The sequence below is a fragment of the Erinaceus europaeus genome, chromosome 12 (genome assembly GCF_950295315.1).
Source record: "Erinaceus europaeus chromosome 12, mEriEur2.1, whole genome shotgun sequence".
NCBI classification, from domain to species: Eukaryota; Metazoa; Chordata; class Mammalia; order Eulipotyphla; family Erinaceidae; genus Erinaceus; species Erinaceus europaeus.
The window spans coordinates 46,465,510-46,482,203 of record NC_080173.1 but is presented as its reverse complement, the minus strand read 5'-3'; the positions used below and the strand labels follow the sequence as shown (position 1 = coordinate 46,482,203).

Here is a 16,694-nt window from a genome sequence, read left to right as displayed (position 1 = left end):
GGTGTCTCTCTCTTCCGCCTCTACGCCCTCTATTTTTCTGTTACTATCAAACAATTTTTTTAAGTCGAACACTTGTGTGTGTGTGTGTGAGTGTACTATGTGCACTTAACCCGGTGCAGCACTGCCTGACTCCTGAGCACTTTTTTAAAAAAAATTATTTTTACGTGTTTTTTGTTTGTTTAATGAGAGTTATACAAAGATAGAGACCAATGCACTGCTCAGTTCCGGCTTATAGTGATGCAGAGGATTGAACCTAGGACCTTAAAGCGTCAGGCATGAAAGTCTTTTGCAGAACTATTAGGCTGTTTCCCCTGCCAAATCAAGCACTTTCTGATATTGAAACATTAAAAAAATTATAAAACTAAGATTTGGAAATTCACTGGGTAGAAACCACTCTTTTTTAAGCTTTTATTTCATTTTCTTCTTCTTTTTAACTTATTTTTTCTTTTAAAATATTTATTTATTGGGGCCGGGCGGTAGTGCCGCGGGTTAAGTGCAGGTGGCGCAAAGCTCAAGGACTGGCCTAAGGATCCCAGTTCTAGCCCCCGGCTCCCCACCTGCAGGGGAGTCGCTTTCACAGGCGGTGAAGTAGGTCTGCAGGTGTCTATGTTTCTCTCTCCCCTCTCTAGATTTCTCTCTGTCCTATCCAACAACAATGACAACAATAATAGTAACTATAACACCGACGGACAACAAGGGCAACAAAAGGGCAAAACTGGCCTCCAGGAGCAGTGGGTTCATTGTGCAGGCACCGAGCCCAGCAATAGCCCTGGGGGCTATATATTTATTGGCTAGAGAAATTGAGAAGGGAAGGGGAGACAAGGAGAGAGACCTGTTAAAACTGCTTCACCGCTTGGAAAGCTTCCCTCCTGTAGGTGTGGACTGGGGGCTTGAACCCAGGTCCTTGCACACTGTAAGCTGTGCTCAACCAGGTGTGCCACTGCCCAGCCCTCACAATTTTATTTATTTTTGCCATCAGGGTTTTTTCACTGGGGCTTCTTGCCTGCATGTCCACCTCTCCTAGTTGGTTCCTTTGTTCCTTCCTTCCATAAATGGTGACAGTGAGAGATGGAGAGAAGAGTGTTAGAACAGCTTGGTTCCATGGTTTGTGAAGCTTCCCTTTGAATGGTGTTCCTATGTGGGGAGAGGAGATTGGGCTCAAACCATGTCTCTCCTGTACAATAAAGTATGTGTTGCACCAGGTGAACCATTTTCTAGTCCCTAAAATTTTACACTCTGCTGTTTGTACCAACAGAAGTTTCAAGTTGGTAACAACTTTAAGCACAAGAATTATAATCTTGGGAGTCTGGTGGTAGTGCAGTGGGTTAAGCGCAGGTGGCGCAAAGCGCAAAGACCAGTGTAAGGATCCCGGTTCGAGCCCCCAGCTCCCCACTGTCAGGGGAGTCACTTCACAGCGACATTAATAACAACAATAATAACTACAACAATTAAAAAAAAAGGGCAATGAAAAGGAATAAATAAATATTTTTTAAAAAGAATTATAATCTTGCTCTTGGAGAAGCAATAATAACTACAACAATTAAAAAAAACAAGGGCAATGAAAGGGAATAAATATTTTTTTAAAAGAATTATAATCTTGCTCTTGGAGAAGCTACATATACACTTTTACATATAATGTGTAGTATTTACATGTAATATATATGACTAGGTTTACATTCTAATATATGACTTTTTAAAAAAAATGTAACTCTATTCCCTTTTGTTGCCCTTGTTGTTTTATTGTTGTAGTTATTATTGTCATTGTTGGATAGGACAGAGAGAAATGGAGAGAGGAGGGGAAGACAGAGAGGGAAGAAAGATCTGCAGACCCGCTTCACCGCTTGTGAAGCGACTCCCCTGCAGGTGGGGAGCCGGGAGCTCGGACTGGGATCCTTACTCAGCTTTGGCTTGTGGTATGGGGGATTGAACCTGAGACTTTAGAGCCTCAGGCATGAAAGTCTCTGCATAACCATTATGCTATCTCCTCAACCCAAGTATGATATGAAAGTCAAAAACAAAAAAAGAAAACAATGAAATTTTCTAATTAGAAAATAATTTTTTTTCACAGCCTGGGAGGTGGCTGAGTGGCCAGAGCTATTGAATTTCAAGTATGAGGTCCCAATCATCTCATGTGCCAGAGTGATGCTATTTCTGTGTGTTAGTAAATGAGGGGCTGGGGGGGGCAGGTGGTGGCGCACCTGGTTGAGCACACATCTTAACAGTGCACAAGGACCCAGGTTCGAGCCCCTAGTCCCCACCTGCAGGGAGAAAGCTTCACGAGTGGTGAAGCAGTACTGCAGGTGTCTCTGTCTCTCTCCTTTCCCTATCAATTTGTCTCTATTCAATAATAAATAAAATATAAAAAATCACTATGGGCTTGTAAACCAAGGTTACATAAAAACAAAAATAAATAAGTGAAACAGGTCTGCCAAGTGTCTTTCTCTTCCCCCTTCCCTTCTCAATTTCTCTCTGTCCTATCAAAATAAAACAAAAAATCAATAAGTAAATAAATAAACAATAAAATAAATAAATAAATAAATAAATAAATAAATAAGACTTCCGGGGAGTCGGGCGGTAGCGCAGCGGGTTAAGTGCACATGGTGCAAAGCGCAAGGACCGGCAAGGATCCCGGTTTGAGACCCCAGCTCCCCACCTGCAGGGGAGTCGCTTCACAGGCAGTGAAGCAGGTCTGCAGGTGTCTGTCTTTCTCTCCCCCTCTCTGTCTTCCCCTCCTCTCGCCATTTCTCTCTGTCCTATCTAACAATGACAACATCAATAACAATAATAACTACAACAACAATGAAAAACAACAAGGACAACAAAAGAGAAAATAAAATAAATTAAATATTTTTTAAAAAATGAGGCTTCCGGGAGCAGTGGATACTAGTGCTGAAACTGAGACCCAGTGATCACCCTGGTGGGAAAAAAAAAAGTAGTTATGGGAGACATGCTCAATAAAATACTACTCAGTTACTTAAATAATGAATGAATCTTTAAAAATTCTATCAAAAACTTTAAATTGCCAGTGTGATAGCTAACCTGAGAGGGCGGATGTCTTGCTATGCATGCAGTCAAGTTTGAGTCATCAGCACATCACATGAGAATGTCCCAGCACTGGGGGATACTTCTATACCCCCCCATTATCTATCCGAAAAAGTTTTTATGAAATTTCCCCTGCAACACCAAAACAAACAACAAGCAAATTCAATGTAAAACATTTATTTTTGTAAAGTTTATTTATTTATTTAAGAAAGAAAAGCATGGGGCTAGGGAGATAATACAGAGATAGAAAGTGGTACTTTCATGCATGAGGTCACAGAAGGGTCCCAGATTCAATCCTGGCACCACCATGTACCAGTGCTCTGTGTCTTCCTTTCTGTCTCTCTCTCATGAAAGTACGTAATTGGGGCCCGGTAGTGGTGCACCTGGTTGAGTGCATGTTACAGTGCACAAGGACCCTGGTTCAAGTGGCGGGTCCCCACCTACAGGGGAGACTTGCGGGAGGTGAAGCAGGACTGCAGATGTCTCTCTGTCTCTTGCCCTCTATCACCCCCTTCCTCTAGATTTCTGGCTGTCTCTATCCAATAAGTAAAGATAAAACGAAAGTACACATTTTTTGTTGTTGCTATATTTAGTTTTAATAGACTCTAAGTCCACGGTTGACATATTAAAAATAGCACTGGATTCTAAATAGAAAGAATGGATAATGGTAGTGGAGAATGGTGGCAAGAGTGGATACAGAGCAAATAGGAGTTTATTCCAAAGCAAAGATGACAGTGAGTTTAACTAGGAAACAGGTGAGGAGATGGAGAAAAGCATATTCTTACAGGACCTGCTAATGGGTGGACTGAATGTAGGTAGATGAGGATAAAAGGAGTCATGGTTAGTGTTTAGGTATTTGGTTTGAACTAGATGGACAGTTGTGATTATAGCACAAACACACAAAGTGGCAGCAGAAATTACCAGCTATAGACACACACACGCGCACGCGCGCGCGCGTGCACACACACACAGACGCGCGCGCGCAGAGACCGCCGCGGGTTTCCTCACGTCGACGTCACTAGGGTGCGACACAGTCCAAGAGGCGGTAGCAGCTCAGGTTTATTCGGTGAAGGCGAGTGCTGGGCTAACAGCCAACAGTTCCCGAGTATCGCTGACGCTCTGTTCTCAGAAACAGAACAGCCTCTGCTCCCCTCCTCCCTCTTCAGGGTATTCCTGGGCACAGGAACCCAGAAATTCAACGCGGAGCGTGCAGACCCAAGCCCCAGCACAGCTGCGCAGGGCACGTGCACATCCTCTCTGAAGTCCCGGCGATTGGCTGTGACGTAAGTTCCGGCGTGAGCGGCGAAAGCCGGGAGGGCGAGCGGAGAGAGCCAGCAGGCAGCCGGCAGCAGGCGGGCGGGCGGACAGACTGCACGGAGGGAGGGAGTAAACGAGCAGTGAGTGAGCCAACGAGGGCGGCCGCGTCCCCAGAGAAGCCGAGATTCCTCCCATCCCTCTGACCCCCCTCCCCGGAGCCCACAGCGTCTCCGGTCTCTAGAGGAGCGGACGGCCCGGCCCGGCCATGGCCTCGTTGCTGAAGGTGGATCAGGAAGTGAAGCTCAAGGTAGCGGCGCCGTCCCGGCTTCCTTATCCCTCCTTTAGATCCCCTCGCAGCCCTATAGCGTCTTTGTCTCCCTGGGGACACCCGCTCTGAGCTTCCGCTCGACTCAGCCCAGCCCCCCACTTTTGGAGAAAGCATCGGAGGAGATGATCTTCTGGGGCGCCCTTCTTACCCCGCCTGGTGATGGAGCACCCCGGGGAGGCTCACGAGCACGTGTTGGATCAGTGCTTTAGGCCGGTGACAGCTGGAACTCCCCCAACCCAGCAGTGTCTCCGCCTCCGGACACTGCCCCTGCCCTTGGCGTCACGCCTGCCTCATATTATAGGCCAAGGATGGATAGGGGGTGGCATGTTTGTGAGCTCACACCCCAGTATCTATTTGTCTTTTGTCTGCTCTCAAATTCAGTTTCAGACACAGGGAGGGAGGGAAGGAGGGGAGACAAGCGGGTGATGCCCTCGAGCCCCGCTTCCCTCTTCTGAGATGGAGAAATGGATCCTCAAAAAAATAAAGTATTTGCAGTCTGGGGGCCTCTCAGCTTCTCATTATGATTACAAGGTGAGGGAAAGACAGTTGGATTTAGATTTCCCTATTCTGCCTTTACTTCTTTTGCCAGACACTAAATTGCTTTCTTTGTTAATTTTAGGTTGATTCTTTCAGGGAGCGGATTACAAGTGAGGTGAGTGAAATAAATGGAAAAGCTGTGTTGTTTAGCAGTTAAAAGTTGCCCAAAGAATGGACAGTCTGGAGAGAGAGAGCTTACTACATTTATTAATTCGTCTATATTTTTTCTCTCATCTTTAGGCAGAAGATTTGGTGGCAAATTTTTTCCCAAAGAAGTTGTTAGAACTCGATAGCTTTTTGAAGGTAAGAGATTCCTCAATTTGTATTTTTTTTCCCCCTCTTCGTCTTTCTGTCAAATGGGACAATTTTTATGTTGACTCAACTTCATTTTGTAATATAAAAGTACTCTCATGGCCCTTCAAGAAAAATTCTTTGTTCATCTTGAAAAGACTAATGTTTTATGGGGTGGGGTGCATCTCTCTTTCAGGAACCAATCCTGAACATCCATGACCTAACTCAGATCCACTCAGACATGAATCTCCCTGTCCCAGACCCCATTCTTCTCACTAATAGCCACGATGGACTGGATGGGGTAAGTTTTGTTTATTTATTTACCAACCAGAGCTCTGGCTTATGGTGGTGCTGGTGAATGAACCTGAGATATTGCAACCTCCAGCGTGAAAGCTTTTCACATAATCACTATGCTATCTCCCCAGCTCAAGTGTCCTATCTTCCTATTTGATACCCTCTATTTCACACTCAGTTTGAACATGTGTGATAGGAATAGTAGTGTTTAGAAGTAGGGATTAAGACATTTTAGGACATGATGACTTTAGTAGACCCTCCTTTAGGACCTGGTTTTTGTTTATAGCATACCATAAATAATGCTAATGCTACTCTGAGAATGTATTTCAAATTAGGATTCATTGATACAGGTTTCCTTTTGTTATCTGGGGCACTTGCAGGGCATTAAGAAAACTTATGTTTCGATGTCTTGGTCTTGCTATGACCCACTTGATGAGTGGGTCTTCTATGTAACTGCAGTCTTTCCTATGACCTTGTAGCATAGTCCTTATTGGTCACTTGTCTACATTTAACACACTTGACAATACTAAGGACAGTATTTTGTTAAACAGGGAAGCATTGGAAACAAATTGACCCATTATTTAATTTTTTTTATATGTGTCAAAGAGTGAGAGGGGAGAGAGATCTAGAGTATTGCTCAGCTCTGGCACAAAGTGCTGCCAAGGGTTTTTACCTGTATTCTCTGAAGCCTCAGGCATGCAGATTGGTGCTCCAGCAGGATGGCTTATTTCTCTAGTCCTGGTCTTTACTTTCAGTGGGAGAATCAGAGCATCATTGGTATATGCCATACTAGGGGGTGGATTTGGAAACTACACACATGCAAGTCCTGTGCTCTCACATGGAGCATATACCTCCTCAGCTACTACATATGTTTTGTTATTTGTGATAGTATTTCACTTCTATAAGCAAAGTCTGTTTTTAACCACCTTTATCTCTCCAGCAAGTACATAGCATATGCTAAATTAATCTTTTTTTTTTGTTTGTTTTGATTTTTACTTTGTGTGTGTGTGTGTAGCTGAGGCTATGCTTCAGGCTGCTTTTTCATTCAGATAGAGAGAAAGGGATATGCCAGTGTCAAAGTTCCTCTCACGTGATACTGGGGCTCAAACCTGGACTATGCCTGGAATAGCCTGTATAACTCCCCCCCCCCCCAAACAGGATTATCACTGAGGTTTGGTGCCTGCACTATGAATCCACTGCTCCTGGAGGCTATTTTTCCCACTTTGTTGCTCTTGTTGTTGTTGCTCTTGTTGTTGGATAGGATAGAGAGAAATCAAGAGAGGAGGGAAAGACGGGGGGGTGGGGGAGAAAGATAGACACCTGCAGACCTGCTTCACCGCTTGTGAAGTGAACCCCCCCCCCCCCCCGGCAGGTGGGGAGCTGGGGGCTCAAACTGGGATCCTTACACTGTTGCTTGTGCTATGCGCCATGTGCGCAGAACCCGCTGGGTGGTAGCACAGCCCCTTTTATCCCCCTTTTTATGTTAGATAAACAGAGAAATTGGGGGGCTGGGTGGTGGCGCACACATTACAATGCACAAGGACACAGGTTCAAGCCCCCGGTCCCCACCTGCAGGGGGAAGCTTTGTGAGTGGTGAAGCAGTGCTGCAGGTGTCTCTCTTGTCTTTCTCCCTCTCTACCACCCGCTCCCCCTCTTGATTTCTGGCTGTCTCTATCTAATAAATAAAGATAATGAAACTATTTTTTAAAAAATAATAGAGATTCCAAAGCTTTAAATATATGCAAAATTGCTAAACAATCTCTTGGCCCAATTTTTTTTGTTCTTTATTATAGACAGGGAAGAAAAAGAAGGTAGCCACCACAGCTCCACTCTTATCACCCATGGCGCTTGCCCTCTATTGCTGTCTGGGGTGCTTCATGTAGTTTAGGACTTAAACCTCCTAAGACCTCAAACATGGCAAGGCTCATGCTTTACAAGATGAACTATTCCCTGACACCTTTTGTGTCTTTATTATGGTACAAGGTATTGTATCCAAAGGCTAGACAATGTCCTATGCTGTTCAGTCACTTCCCACGAACAACCTCCTTTTAGTTTATTTTTTAAAATGTATATGCAGTATTTAAAAAAAATTAATTATCTTTACTTATTGGATAGAGACAGCCAGAAATTGAGAGGGAAAGGAAGATAGAGAGGGAGAGAGAAAGACGCCTGAAGCCCTCCTTTACCACTCAAAAAGCTTTCCACCTGCACATGTGTGCTCAACTAGGAGTGCCACCACCCAGCTCCCCTTTTATTTTTTTATAAGAGAACCAGAGCATCACTCTGATATATGAAATGCCTGGGATTGAACTCAGGACTTGATGCTTGAAAGTCCAGTGCCTTATTCATTGCACACCACCTTTCTGGACTACTCTTCCTTATTTATTTATTTATTTATTTATTTATTTTTTATTTTAAACCAGAAACTCTACTCAACACTGTGATGGAATCTGCGACCTCTTGTGCAAGTTCTGTGCAGTACCTCTTGATTATATCCCTGACCTCCAAACACCATTTTTTAAATATATTTTTCTGTGAGACTGTGCAATAAAAAGGGGGTGGGAGCCAGTGGTGGTGGACCTGGTTGAATGCACATTACAGTGCACAAGGACTCGGAGTCAAGCCCCCAGTCCCAACCTGCAAGGGGAAAGCTTCACAAGTGGTGAAGCAGGGCTGCAGGTGTCTCTCCATCTCTCTCCCTCTTAGCTCCTTCCACTCATTTTCTGGTTGTCTTTATCCAATAGATAAATAAAGATTAAAAAAAAAATACTGTTTCACTATCCAGGAGTACTTTTTTTTTTTTCTTTTTGCCAACAGGGTTATTGCTGGGGTTCGGTACCATTTTTCAGGAATACACCCATCTTACTTACTTTTACTACAGTACTGCTCAGCTCTGGCTTATGGTGGTGCTGGGACCTGAGGTCCCTCAAGCATGAAAGTCTTTTTGCACAACCACTATGCAATCTCCCTAGCCCACATTCTTTATAACTCTAAGGGGTACTAGGGATCAACCCCAGGGCTTCAAACCTGGAAGGCATGTGCTCTACCCATTGAGTTACCTCCCCAGTCTTTTGCTTTTAAAAAAAATTTTTTTCCATATTTATTTATTTTCCTTTTTTTATTGTTGTTGTAGTTATTGTTGTTGATGATGTTGTCGTTGTTAGATAGGACAGAGAGAAATGGAGAGAGGAGGGGAAGACAGGGGGAGAGAAAGATAGATACCTGCAGACCTGCTTCACCGCCAATGAAGCAACTCCCCTGCAGGTAGGGAGCTGGGGGCTTGAACCGGAATCCTTATGCCGGTCGGTCCTGGTCCTTTGCGCCACATGCACTTAACCCACTGCGCTACTGCCCGACTCCCTTTTTTAAAATTTTTAACTGGAGTATAATTGATACTTAATAGGACTGGTGAAATAGCCCACTTGGATAGTGTGCTGATTTGTCATATATACCACCCATGTTGGAATCTGGCCACCACCCCATTGGAAGAAATTTTGGTGCTATGGTCATGTTCACTGTGTCCCTCTGCCTCTCTGTCTAAAAAAATAACATTAGTCATTTATAATAACATTAATTGTAGGTGTTAAAGACATGTTGTTTATGTGTTATGTTCTACCCCAAATTGCTTTCTTTTTTCTTTTAACATTTTTATTATTTATTATTGGACGGGGACAGAAATTGAGAGGGGAGGAGGAGACAGAGAGGGAAAGAGACAGAGAGACACCTGCAGCCCTGCACCACCACTCGTGAAGCTTTCCCCCTGCAGGTGGGGACCAGGAGCTTGAACCTGGCTGGGTCCTTGCACACTATGACATTGTGCACTTAACCAGGTGCACCACCACCTGGCCCAATTTTTTCTATTTATATTATGTATCCCTCTAAATTTCTTGAATTATAACTAGAATGTAAGTTGCTTTATGGCAAGAACTTTTTTGAAAGCTTCATAGGTATTTAATAAATTGTATATAAATTAATGAGACAAGCAATAGGACCGAGGTAGAGGTTAAATTTGCTTGAAGGGTGTCCTCTGATGGGGTTGTGGCTATTAGAGCAGACTTAATTCCTGTCTCTTTGTATCCTTAGCCCACTTATAAGAAACGAAGGTTAGATGAATGTGAAGAGGCCTTCCAAGGTAAGAGAACCACCACCTCCGCTCTACCTGCTCCCTGACATGGCAGCCTCTAAAGCAGATAGGCCTAGTGTTCTGGTCAGGAAAGACAGGATTTTAAAAGTCCCAGAGTTGACAGTCTTAAGTCCTCTAAACATAGTTATCATTTATCATGCTAAGTCTAGTTTTCCAATAATTACAGATGGTTTCACTTTGTGTAGACTGTCAGGGAAAGGCAACACACCCCAGGTTTTTATTGATTTTTCCAGAACACTGCTCAGCTATGGTTTATAGTGGTATGGGGGATTGAACCTGGGATGTTGGAGCCTCAGGCACAAGAGTCATTTTAATTTGATTTTTAAACCAGGAGTTCACTGCTCTGGGTTTATTATTATCTACTAACTTACTACTTTTAAAATATTTATTTATTTTCCCTTTTGTTGCCCTTGTTTAACATTGATGTGGTTATTGATGTTGTTGTTGGATTGGACAGAGAGAAATGGAGAGAGGAGGGGAAGACAGAGGGGGTGAGAAAGACAGACACCTGCAGACCTGCTTCACCGCTTGTGAAGCGACTCCCCAGCAGGTGGGGAGCCGGGGGCTTGAACCGTGATCCTTAAGCTGGTCCTTGTACTTAACCTGCTGCGCCACCACCCGACTCCCTGACTTACTTATTTTTATACCAGAGCACTGCTCAACTCTGGCCTATAGTGATGCTAGGGATTGAATGACCTTGGGACCTTTGGTGCCTCAGGGATGAAAGGATTCTGCCTTTTTTTTTTTTTTTTTTTTTAACATTACCACAATATTTTCTCCCCAGCCACCAGATTTCTTTTCCCCCATAGAAGTCTTAGTTCTGTATTGTTTTTTTTCTCTCTTAAGTAATAGTTGGTACATTTGGTCTTTAGAGTATATTTTAACTTACTTCTCAGACTTGTGGCTTTGTTTTTCTTTTATAAGTCACCACCACCACCAGTATTTCACTGGTGAGCTTTGTGCCTACATATTTCCACTGCTCCCAGGGACTTTTTTTTTTTTTTAAAGATAGAGCGTGAAGGGGTGGCAGGGAGGAGGAGAAGGAGAAACACCACAACACTGCTTCACTGTCCTTGAAGCTTCTCCACTGTGTGATGCTCCAATGTAGTCGTGTCTGGGAACTTGAACATAGGTCCTTGCATATGGTAAAGTGTGCACTCTATCAGGTGAACCATCTCCTGGCCCCCAGACATTTGGCTTTAAATACTCATTTGTTAATCCATATAGTTTTTTTCTTAGCATTTTTTTTTTGTTTGCCTCCAGGGTTATTGCTGGGGCTCAGTGCCTGCACCATGAATCCACTGCTCCTGGAGGCCATTTTGTTGTAGCCTTGTTGTTGTAGCCTTTTTGTGGTTATTATTGTTATTGTTGATGTCTTTCGTTGTTGGATAGGACAGAGAGAAATGGAGAGAGGAGGGGAAGACAGACACCTGCAGACCTGCTTCACCACTTGTGAAGCGACTCCCCTGCAGATGGGAAAGTTTTTTTTTTTTGTTCAGTTGGTGTCATGATTTATGACAGATAAAAGGCAGAGATCACTGCATCTTGTGGGTCAGAGGAAGGGCTAAGGTGGAGGGTACTGTGTCTTATTCCCACCCCAGTCATTTGACCTTCGAATCCCTGCCAGGAACCAAGGTATTTGTGATGCCCAATGGGATGCTGAAAAGCAACCAGCAGCTGGTGGACATTATTGAGAAAGTGAAACCCGAGATCCGGCTGCTGATCGAGAAATGCAACACGGTGAGACAAGAGCTAGTGACCGGTGGGCTGAACCCAAACAGCCCAACTTAAACAATGAAAAATAACAAGTGTGGGGCTGGAAGCATGGAGGTTATATGGGGGTTGGCAGGCAAACTATCTTTGCTCCTGGCATCTGGTCCTAGCAACATGAATCATATTTCATGACTTCAGCAGAAAAACCAAGGTCCTCATATGTATATTTTGATCTCCCTGCCCTCTAGGTCAAAATGTGGGTCCAACTCCTGATACCTAGGATAGAAGATGGAAACAACTTTGGGGTGTCCATTCAGGTAATACATTGCATTAAAAATTGGAGAGGAGGGGCCCGGGCAGTAGTGCAGCAGGTTAAGTGCACATGGCACAAAGCGCAAGGACTGATGTGAGGACCCCAGTTCGAGCCCCTGACTCCCCACCTTGCAGGGTAGTCGCTTCACAGGCGGTGAAGCAGGTCTGCAGGTGTCTATCTTTCTCTCCCCATCTGTGTCTTCTCCTCTCTCGATTTCTCTCTGTCCTATACGACAACAATAATATTAACAACAACAACGATAGACAACAAGGGCAACAAAGGGGAAAAAATGGCCTCCAGGAGCAGTGGATTCGTAGTGGAGGCACCAAGCCCCAGCAGTAACCCTGGAGGCAAAAAAAAAAAAACAAAAAAACTGGAGAGGTTCTGGCGGTAGCGCAGCAGGTTAAATGCACGTGGCGTAAAGTGCAAGGACCGGCATAAGGATCCTGGTTTGAGCCCCTGGCTCCCCACATGCAGGGGAGTCACTTCACAGGCAGTGAAGCAGGTCTGCAGGTTTCTTTCTTTCCCCCTCTCTGTCTTCCCCTCCTCTCTCCATTTCTCTCTGTCCTATTCAACAATGAACGATATCAACAACAACAATAATAACAACAACAAGGCTACTAACAAAAGGGGGGAAAATGGCGTCCAGGAGCAATGGATTCATGGTGCGGGCACTGAACCCCAGCAATAACCCTGGAGGCAAAAACAAAATTGGAGAGGAAAGTTTGAGTGATAATCTTATCTTCCTTTGGTCTGCTGTGGGATGATATGGAAGTAGCTTTTGACTTATTTCTTCTTTCCAGGAGGAGACAGTTGCAGAACTGAGGACCGTTGAGAGCGAAGCTGCCTCATATCTGGACCAGATTTCTAGGTAGGGCTTCTTAGCCTTGGCCCATGAGTTAGGGATGGAGAATTGGTAAGCATTGTCCAGGGACCTGTAGCTTCCTTCTCTTCTCTCTTCCAGATACTATATTACAAGAGCCAAATTGGTTTCTAAAATAGCTAAATATCCACATGTGGTAAGTGAGGGTTCTGTGGGGTAAGGGTGGAAGTGTGGTAGGGTAGAGAGGTGTAACTTAACTGGGAAAGAGCTGTCTGGGCAGTCAGGTCTTGGTCACTAGCCTTTTCTTTGCCCTCTTTTTCAGGAGGACTATCGCCGCACCGTGACAGAGATTGATGAGAAAGAATATATCAGTCTGCGGCTCATCATATCAGAGCTAAGGAATCAATATGTAAGTAACCTTCATCCCTGCCCACAGTTACTCTGGCTTCTGCTCTGTTCAGAGTTTTCTGCCAGGCTTCAGTGCTATGGAGTCAGTCTGGAGCATTCTAACTCTAGAGATAAGCACCACCACCAAAAATTCTACAACTCAGGAGAGTTGGGGGGTGGGTTGTAGGTTGATCAAATTTCTTTCCCTCCCTCCCTCCCTTCTTTCTTTCCTCCCTTAGCAGGAATATTGCTTGCACAGTGACTCCACCACTCCTGGTGCCTTTTTGCCCCTTCCTTTTTTCTGTTTTTGTATCTTCTTTATTCTGGTAGAGAATGGGAGACACCCTGAAGCTCTGCTTTACCATCCACGGAGCCCCCGCTGGGGATTTGAAGCCATGTCCTCGTGCACGGCACCTCGTGCACTCTACTGAATTTGCCACCACCCAGCTTCCAAATTTATCAACCAAGTGATGAGAACCGTTAATATAAAATGATTGAGAGTATCTAACTGAATTGCTCTCTTCTAGTTATTTAGGGTAGGTACAGTGTTATGAATTGTGAAGATGTAAGAACCAGGCAGACATAGGTTTGGAACCAACTCTATTCATTATGTGGCCTTGGACAAATTGTGTAATCTGAGAATTCTGTTTTGTCATTTCTAAAATGGCATTTAGAATATTTACTGCACTGAGAGTGTGGTTCGAATATAATTCTACTGCTCCCTCATCAACATATTTTAATTTTAATTCCACCATCTGTGGAGCTTCTCCTGATTCATGATATTCCCATCTAATGTCAGGGTTCCAACTCAGCACCTTACACATGATAAGTGCTCTTCTGGGTGATCTTTTTTTTAAAAAATATTTATTCCCTTTTGTTGCCCTCATTTTGTTGTTGTTGTTGTAATTATTGCTATTCTTGTTATTGATGTTGTTGTTATTATTGATAGGACAGAGAAAAATGGAGAGAGGAGGGGAAGACAGAGAGGGGGAGAGAAAGATAAACTCCTGCAGACCTGCTTCACCACCTGTGAAGCAACTCCCCTGCAGGTGGGGAGCCGGGGCCTCAAACCAGGATCCTTATGCCAGTGCTTGTGCTTTGTGCCACCTGTGCTTTACCCGCTGTGCTACCACCCGAGTGCCCGCTGGGTGATCTTAAAGTGAGGGTCAGTGGAAGTCGGGTGGTAGCACAGTGGGTTAAGCTCATGTGGCGCAAAGCGCAAGGACCGGTGTAAAAGTGAGGGTCAGTGAAATAACTCACTTGTATAGTATGCTGCTTTGCCATGTTCATATCTGGTCCCCACTACATTGAAGGAGGCTTTGGGTGCTGTGGTCTCTTTCACTCTCTGCCTGTCCAGGAAAAATGTAAAAACTTATGAGTGTATGAGGTGGCCCCAGCAGGTAGATCCTCTGACCATGAACAAGAGATTCTGAGTTTGATCTCCTGCATTGCATGTGCCAGAGTGATGCTCTGCCAACTCCCCCCATAAATAAATGTTTTTAAAGCTGTGCTGTCGGGGATTGAATTCAGGACCTTATGCTTGAGAGTCCAGTACTTTATCCACTATGACACCTCCCAGACCGAAATAAATATATTTTTTTAAATGAGTAAGGTAACACATGAAAGAATCTAGTATAATTCTTGTCATGTGAAACACTCAACATATCTTAGGCCTATGCATTTTGGAGGTAAAAGAGAAGGTAAATGCTCTGAATTCAGGTTCAAGAAGTGAGGTTGGAACTATACAAATGGTTGGGGTTTTGTCGGGGGTGTGCATGTCTTGTTTTCTTTGTGAGGTAGAAGTAGAAAAGATAAGTGATTGTCGATCCCTCTTCCCCAGGTAACTCTACATGACATGATCCTGAAAAATATCGAAAAGATCAAGCGGCCCCGAAGCAGCAATGCAGAAACACTGTACTGAGGCCAGGGCCAGGGGACTCTGTGAGTCTGGCTCAAGACCGACATTGCCTTGGTTTGTTACATGACTATCGTGATGGGGAAACTGGCTGGAAATAGTAATCACACCTCTCTCTGTTTTTAGTTAGAATCTAATGAAACTCTCATGTAGTTCTGTGATGTGTTTACCTCTTTTTTCAGGCCTCAGGAACTCTTGTATTTCCTTCCCTAGTACCCCGCACCTGACCTCTCCTAATTTCTGGAGAACTTCCAAGTTTGTGTGTGCAGGATATTGGCACAAGAATGCTTGTGTTTTCTCTTTTCCTTCTCTCTCCCTCCTGTGTCTCGGACTTTGTGTTTCCTTCCTTTTGGTGATTAGTTGATTAGAAGCTGAGGGAACTAAAAGGAAAGTGCTAGGTGTTTTTCAGGAACTGGGCTCAGGGAGACCAGCTCCACTCTTCCTGGTGTGGAGTTAGTGTCTTTGCCTCTGTGGGAAGTTGGATCCTTCCTGTCACAGTTGTCCTGGTGATAACTAGAGTTTCCTATCTATATACAACCCACCTTGAAACTGATCATGATAAGAAGCACCTTAGACCTTCAGCCAAGTCCCTAGCTCCTTCATATATTTTTATAACTAGAGTTTCCACATACACATGTGTGTGCATAGACACACACATGCAGACAAGATGCTCACACACGTACACACACACACAACACACGTACCTTCTTAGTCTGTTACTTGACGTCCTACCCACCTACCTAGATCTTGTCACACAGACCTTCCAGGAAGTAATAGTTGTCTTAGTCGTCATCCACTGAGATCTACTATCTCTTTATTTTTTAACCTTTTGGTGCCCAGGGTGAATTGGTGGAGAACTGAAAGAAGAGAAGTAGAGGGATTGGAGTAGACCCTCCCTTTGTGACTGGGGTCCTTTTGGGTGTTAAAGAAACTGGTCCTCTGACTCCGGGTTGCCTCCTCCTAGGCCAGTTTTAGATTAGGGTAGGGATGCTTGCACCTATGAAGGCCAGATGCTGCTGCTCCTGCTAGGCTTTCCCTTTGGGGAAAAGATGTCTCTTATAGTATTGTGCTTCCAGAGAAAGCATTCATTAGTGTGTATGTGTGTGTGCATGCACACACTTGCTTGTACACATTGTGTATGTGGAAATTGACTGGGTAAGTCAAAACCATAGAAGTCACCTCCTATCTCTTGACACTTATAGAGATGTCATTTCTTGTTACAACTTTTGTGTTCATTCTCATCAACCCCCTGCTTTTTACTCTACCACAACTGGAGAATTACTACATGCAGTTAACCTGCTGGTGACTCTCAGTATCTGACTTACTAGCCTTGTCTCTGTCTTCCAACCACAATCATATTGACACCTGGGTGTATCATTTTTACTTCTGCCCAGTATGCTATAGAGAAGGAGTTCAGATGCCATCTTCCCATAAATAGTACTCAGTAACAAACCAATTGCATTTTAGTTGGGCAATGCCCTTATCCACCCTCCAAATCCCTTCCAGCTAAAACCTTACCTCCTACTATGTTTCTCAGTTTCCTTTTTTGTTGGATTGTTCTGCTGCCCCTCCTTACCCCTACCACCCTTGGATTGTAATGTAAAATTCTTTCACCATGTCAAGAAATTATTAAAAATACAGGTACTTTGA

At 44.1% G+C, this 16,694-nt stretch overlaps 1 protein-coding gene across 2 annotated transcripts; it reads left to right on the top strand.

Moving 5' to 3' along the window:
• The first annotated feature begins 4,107 nt into the window (after positions 1 to 4,107).
• On the top strand, positions 4,108 to 16,694 carry PSME3 (proteasome activator subunit 3). 2 transcript variants are annotated; one of them, XM_007536824.3, is made up of 11 exons: positions 4,108 to 4,606; positions 5,247 to 5,279; positions 5,405 to 5,467; positions 5,652 to 5,756; positions 9,833 to 9,881; positions 11,521 to 11,633; positions 11,855 to 11,923; positions 12,723 to 12,790; positions 12,884 to 12,938; positions 13,065 to 13,151; positions 14,970 to 16,694. In XM_007536824.3, exons 1-11 carry the CDS (start codon positions 4,565 to 4,567, stop codon positions 15,048 to 15,050), a joined length of 765 nt encoding a protein of 254 aa, XP_007536886.1. In that variant the 5' UTR covers positions 4,108 to 4,564; the 3' UTR covers positions 15,051 to 16,694. The 2 variants fall into 2 exon arrangements, with proteins under 2 accessions (XP_007536886.1, XP_007536885.1); XM_007536823.3 differs by lacking the exon at positions 4,108 to 4,606 and adding an exon at positions 5,034 to 5,158.